General features: G+C 44.9%; 1 protein-coding gene across 1 annotated transcript; it reads left to right on the forward strand.

Annotated features, from left to right (window-relative positions):
• Window positions 1-503: 503 nt before the first annotated feature.
• Window positions 504-2,092, forward strand: LOC310857063 (uncharacterized protein; the record flags this gene model as incomplete). Its single annotated transcript, XM_083762673.1, has 2 exons — window positions 504-1,526; window positions 1,641-2,092. 2 exons carry the CDS (start codon window positions 504-506, stop codon window positions 2,019-2,021), a joined length of 1,404 nt encoding a protein of 467 aa, XP_083618799.1. The 3' UTR covers window positions 2,022-2,092.
• Window positions 2,093-7,033: the final 4,941 nt, after the last annotated feature.

A 7,033-nucleotide genomic window follows, 5' to 3' on the forward strand; every position in this document is an offset into this window, starting at 1 on the left:
ACACCTTGTTAACCTTGTTGAAAACAACATAAAGAAAACATAAAGATACAGCGTTTTGCATTAAGTCCAGTAAAGAAAGAGAAGTAAGTTTGTAAACACAAAGACACCTTGTTATACTGAGAATAGCATAAGACATCTTGTTACTCTCAGATAAGACATAAAGATACCGTGTTTAGACCAAGTAAAGTTTGTAGCACAAAGATTACCGTGTTACATAGATAGTCAGTATGGGAAATAAAAAAAGTGCGCCAGTGGCAGAAGACAAAGAAAGATGGTCTCCTCTCATGAGCGGGATGGTTGCAAAATATGGTCCAGAAGCATTAGACTGTCTTGATGAGTGGAAACAGATGGGGTTCCCAGAACAAGGCTCTTTAAGTATAAAAAAATTGCTTGACTTAGACCGACTACTAAGAGAAGCTGAGAAGAAAATGAGAAAGAAAAAGTCAGTTAAAACGCACAAACTTGACAGATGTGACCGCCACAGGAAAGTATTGTCAATATGGATGGAGGAAGCACAATTTAGACAACGGGAGAGTCATATGAGGGAACTTCCAAACATAGATTCTTTGAGGGAAGAGAGCGGGCCACTGGCTCCTCAGAATTCTCCTTTGTCTCCTCCACAGCAGACCCTGGACCTGGGCTGCCTGGGCTCCATGCGGGCCGGTCAATCTGCCATCCAGCTACAACGGACGGCTGTGGCTCTTGCTGCGGGCCTGCAACCCTCTACTCCAGCAGCGGTCCTGATATCCGCTGCGCTCAGCCTATTGAAAACTGTTGCTGCAGACCTACAGCCCTCTACTCCAACGGCAATATTGGTGTCCACTGCGATCAGCCTTCTGGAGACTGTTGCTACGGGCCTACAGCCCTCGACTCCAACGCCAATCCTGGTGTCCGCTGTGCTCAGCCTTCTGGAAACTGTTGCTGCAGGCCTGCAGCCGTCTACTCCAGCGGTAATCCTGATATCCGCTGCACTGGGCCTATTGAAAGAGGCTCGACACAAGGAAGGCTCCGCTCGGTCCAATGACACTACTAAGAGCCGACGTCCATCCTGCACTGGCATCCCTGGCCCAGAGCTGGCCAACAGTGACGATGCGGACACGACACGGAAACCACAGACCTTGCTTCCATCTGTGCATCCGTCCACCCCTGGCAGCCATGGGGGGACAGGGCCCCATCGCAGCAGTGTCATCATCACCCAGGGCAGCACACCGCCACATGAGCAGGGAAGAAGAGGGCCTGGGACAGCGAGACGCGCACAGGGTGCATCAGAACAGCCCATGGCGGAGAAACCTGTGGGTGATGCAGTGGCATGGGGAGCCGATGACATCCAGCCAGCTACGTACGTAGAGGAGACGGTGCCTGTGGGAGCCGGGAGTGCCTGGGAGAACCACGCGGACGGTCCACAGCCTTCAACCAAGAGGGAATCGTCGGACATCGAGGTGGGGAGAACAGAACCAGCAGGAGCAGAGCAGCCCGGGACCGGAGACAAGCCAGCGACAGACGTCGAGGGCAAGGGGACATCTCCTGTGCACAGCGCAGGAGGGCTGCTGACTACAAGGGCGGAGGCGGCAGGCGGCTGTCTAGAGACGGAGGCCCTGGATGGGCTGCTGACTACAGAGGCGGCAGGCGGCTGTCTAGAGACGGAGGCCCTGGAGCCTACCTACACGACCCTAATCGTCAAACCAGCGACGGACGTCGAGGGTGTGGCCAAGAATCTACTCGTTCAACAGGCGGTGGGAGAGGTGTACACACTTACACGCCCAGGGAAGGTTCCAGCGGGCCAACCAATGAAGGAGGAGATGACCGCAGTACCGGCAGTTGCGTTCCGTAAGTTTTTACACGCACTGTCAGAGTTGGCAGGAAAGGAGAGGTTCACGCCTCCATTTCTTAAATCTAAGGCCAGAAAGAAGCCTTTATTTTCCAATCCTGGTGGAAAGAAAAAGAAGGTGAAGTGGAAATGGACTTGGAGAGACACTTTTCGGAAGTCTGCTAAGGAGTACCATGTGACTTACCCACCATGAGACTCAACACACATACACACACACACCTCCCCCTATCAGACAGCCCAATTAAAAAGAAAAAGAAAAAAAGTGGGGGGATCACTCGACCGTATACCTGGAAAGAAAATATTGTTTGGAAATATGATGTTTTCTGTTTATTTGTTATGTTATAGTTTGCTGTGCTAAATACAGGTCAAATTGATTCAACAGGGTACTGTATTAGTATCATTTTTAGGGATTTATTGGTTTATTTGATTGCCTAGCCACGATTGTTAAACCCATGTGTCATTCTTTTGCTTAGCTCAAATATGTTACAAGTACTTCTATTTTTTATGTATTTTCTTCAAATATATTATGATGTATTATTTTGATGGAAAATTCACAATTATTGTTTAATTAAGCTGTTGTTTAATTAACAAGAGGAAGGATTTGACAGAGAATTTCCCATCACCTAAAGGTAATTTGAATACACTAAATAGTCTAGACAACCTTAGCTTGGAAGCTCTGAGCCTTGCTGTGAGAACAACAGAAATTAACACGTGGCTCTGTTGTCCTGGAGCCTCTTCTCACCTGTCCCCCCACCCCCCCTCTTCCTTTGTGTGTAAGCAAATGGTCCTTACATCTAGAGAGATTGTATTCACTTCTGGGTCCACCTTGTGGGTGGGACTAAACTGCCATATAAACTGTAACTCTGTGCTTGTATGGTTATGCTTGCCTGGGAGACCTGCCTGCGTGCTGCAGCATCCGTGTACTGCTGTGCACGTTAAATAAAGATCAACAAAGGGACCTTGCTTTCCTCCTGATTCCTCTTGACAGACCTTCAAGCCTGGTGATTCCTCACGCGTTTAGAGTGTGTAAAACTGCCATTTCAGCAAGCATGTCTCAAAACGGTACACGCCAATGTCTGTTCCAACCAGCCTAGGGGAGCCAAATATTAGACTCGTTCGAACAGCCTAGTTCACAAGAAAAACAAGGTGTTATATACAGATCTGATCCCCCCTCCTCCAGTAGCTGAACCAGGCACTTCCTGACTCTTTTGACCAATGAAAGTAGCCCAGAGTCATGTTTCACAGAGTTACAGAGGCGGGCCTCTCTGGCTAGACATGAGTATCTAACCTTACATTAAAACACCAGATTACTACTTTACAGATCCCATGACAAATTGTAGTTAAAACATAAACCGGTCTTTTAGATGAAACTGAGCACTCTAGTGAACGTAGTTAATTATAACAGAACTGAAATGGAAGTGAATTAAAACAGTATTGACCCAGTAACTCAGTAGCCTAAGAGTAAGAACTCCTCTCGGCTCTGCTATCAGGGCTATGCAAAACACAGGTTCTTGTGGCAGACAATAGGATCTGGTTTCATTCACACCTCTGAGCTGCCTCAAAGGTTTTTTAGAACAATAGATGTTAAATTTAGTCAGAAGCCCCTGAGTGAAAGACCTTCTGTTGCATGGGATCACTAAAACATTTTACTTGACTCAGTGAAACTAGTACCATAGTTATTTAGTTAGTTAATTTATAGAAAATTATACGACAAGAGGAAAGTGACCTGGGCAGAGCTTTGGAAAGCTGAGCCTCACCGCATCAAATTTCTCATCATGGCAGTGTATGACGTGCTTTCAAGCCCGTCAAACCTGCACATATGGGGCATAGCAGAGACACCAGCATGCCCACTGTGTTCCAAGCGAGGGACCCTGGAACACATCCTCAGTTGCTGTACAAGGGCACTTGGAGATGGACGGTACAGGTGGAGGCATGACCAAGTCCTTAAGACCATTGCTGAAGCCATCAGCACAGGACTGGAGTGGTCAAAGCAGGTCCGACCATCTAAGAAAACCATTGCCTTTGTCAGAGCTGGGGACAAGCTGGGGTCAGAAGAACAACATCTGCAGGCATCCTGATGTCTGCAAGAGACTGGCAGTTGTTGGTGGATCTTGAACATCAGCTGAAGTTCCCCAGCCATATTGTAGTCACCACCCTGCGACCAGACATTGTCCTTGTGTCTGAGTCTACCAAGCAAGCAGTGCTGATGGAGCCGACAGTCCCGTGGGAAGATCGCCTGGAAGAAGCCTTTGAAAGGAAGCTCTCCAAGTATGCAGGTCTGGTCAGCGACTGCCAGCAGGCTGGTTGGAGAGCAAGGTGTTTCCCTGTGGAGGTTGGATGCAGAGGTTTTGCAGCCCGGTCCTTGGCCAGAGCCTTCAGTAGCTTAGGCATCGAGGGAGAGAGAAAGAGGAGAGCCATCCGCAGTACCACCGATGCGGCAGAGAGAGCCTCAAGATGGCTGTGGCTCAAAAGAGGGGAGCCTTGGAGTCATGGTAGCTAGCTAGCCGTCTGGACACAAGCTCTAGGTCTGATCAACCCTGGCTGGGTCACCTGCGGAGGGCGTATGATGTTGAAAGACCCAAAATGCCCTAAGATTCCAGGAACATCACTGAGGATGTGTCCAGACTAGGCATCAGTAGATGTATGTACACAGTCTTATAACTAACAAGCTACCAAGTCTGAACAATTAAGACACACCTGCTACTATGCCCCCTATAGTGGCCGTACTGTACATAGTAACTAATAAAATAAACAAATATAACACAGGAGTGGTGTATTATATTCCAATATCTAACTTTAGTTCCCCACATATGTACTGCATTGTCTCATTTGTGTGAAATATTATATATTGTCCTATTATATGTATTTTGTTTTTATACAAATTAGTCATTCATGATAACATAGGTATAGGCACCAACATCACCATTCTAGGTTAAACAGGTTACAGGATAGAAGTTAGGCGTAATGTAGTAATTAAATGTACATTGGCAGCCGTCTTTATTTTGTTTCTATATCAGATTATTCAAAACATTAATATTTGAAATCCAGTTGATTCCTCACACAGGATTAACTTGATATAGCAAGAAAAACAAAGAAAAAACAGCAATATAAGAAAATTAAGACATCTTTCAAATAAACATAATTCCGATTTTGGCCATTTTGGAAGTTTGGCAAAAATATATATATTTTTAATTTGTAGACTTGCCACTCAAACTAAAATGCTCTATAGGTCATTATCTACAAATTAGAAGTGAAAGTTAAACTTTTGTTGAGTTGTAAATGACGGTCTGTCTAGGGACTACTAGTTTTTAGCTCGTTTTTCCTGCTATTTTTGTGTATTTACACCAATACTGGGTGGAAACAAATATTATATGTGTAATAAGGTTTAAGTACCAAATGCTACTCCTGATTGTGAATCCATACATATATCATATGTTCAGATTGGATAATTTAATCAAAAGTTACAACAGTTTACATATTTTGGTAGGGCTGATGGGGGTTGGCACCTGACTACGCCCCCTATAGGCCAATTATTTTATTTTGGTGATTGCCACTCGAACCAAAATGGTTCTATAGACCCTCACCTTCAAATTAGTACTGAAAGTGAAACTTTTACATGAGTTGTAAATGACAACTAAATTTAACATGGAGACGGAACCCCACTATTATACGATAACAAACATAGGCTACATTCAGAACGAGAACCACCTTCTCGCAAGATGACATTGGCATTTTATTTACACGACAGCCATAAGAGACTAAATAAAGCCCATATTTTTGAATAGTTCAAATAGCCAATCTACATCGACACGTTGTGAGCTTGTAGATTGGCTATTTTACCTATTCAAAAATGTTTCTCAAAATAGTAAATAGAGGCAAAGTAGTTTAGGGATAAGGGGTTTAGCATGGACGAAAATATCAGCCATAACTCACAGTCCGGTTGACTTTAACGCCCGATATAGTGTGTGTGTGTGTGTGTGTGTGTGTGTGTGTGTGTGTGTGTGTGTGTGTTCATCCATGCCAGCATGTACAGTGTGTACAGTATATATATATATATATATATATATATATATATATATATATATATATATATATATATATATATATATATTTTTTTATGCTACTCATAATTTGCATTTTATTGTAGTGGTTTTGTGTTTTTCTTCTCTCTCCCGATCCACTCCCTGCTGTTTGCTGTGTCTCATTAGCCACTGTCTGTCATTCTTAATCTTCTTATAGTCAAATCCCATAATTCCGTCCATCAACATGAACACGATCAATAGGAGCAATTCATGTTTATACTGTTGTATAAGCGGTCGTTCGAAAACTAGAGAGTGTCTCGTGGTAATATGAAGTCAACAGTGATTCATTGACATCCACCCTCATATTATGCAAAACAATTGGCACGGCAGTCGCCATGCAGGCTCCATCCTCTGTTGGGATTTTGTCAACTCGTTTGGTGCAAAGCTAAGTACTAATGTGGGTTTGACTCAATCTGAGAGCTGGGGTGGGGGGGAGGGGGGGGTATTGTTTGTCTGCACCTCTTGTCAGACGATGAGACATCATGTTGGTTATGTTAGGGGAGACTGTAGGCGTACCTGTCTCAGATTCCTGCTGTCAAATTCAAGTCTAACTCCTGTGACATTGTGTGACAACATAGACTCGAATATTCCATGATGTGTCTGTTCTGTTCCCATAGCCCTGCAGTCCCCCTTCCCCCCTCTGTGATGAAAGCTATTTTCTCCCCTCTCTCTCTCTCTCTCTCTCTCTCTCTCTCTCCACACACAGACAGCTGGTGTGTCCTCTTCACCAATGCAACACTCCAGCTCAGATTGCCTATGTATAGCCCACCCGTCATTAGCAAGGCCCATTTCAGTGCATGCTCTTGCCACGTTATGAATACAGTATCTCTCCCGCCAGCATTTGCTTTGCAATTTCCAATGCAATGGATTGCCCCTATTCCTTCCAAATGAGCCCCAATAATGCTGCAATGCGTACAAATCTCTCCGGGATACATACAAATCGGACTTCCTCCGTGAACTAGGAACTAGACATGATTCTCCAAATGTCAAAATGTCCCCAGAGAGGCATCGAATAACGAACAGTACTGTCACACACACACACACACACACACACACACACACACACACACACACACACACACACACACACACACACACACACACACACAGTCCACGGTTGGTT

The sequence above is a fragment of the Protomyctophum parallelum genome, assembly GCF_964188405.1.
Source record: "Protomyctophum parallelum genome assembly, chromosome: 4".
Classification (NCBI taxonomy): domain Eukaryota; kingdom Metazoa; phylum Chordata; class Actinopteri; order Myctophiformes; family Myctophidae; genus Protomyctophum; species Protomyctophum parallelum.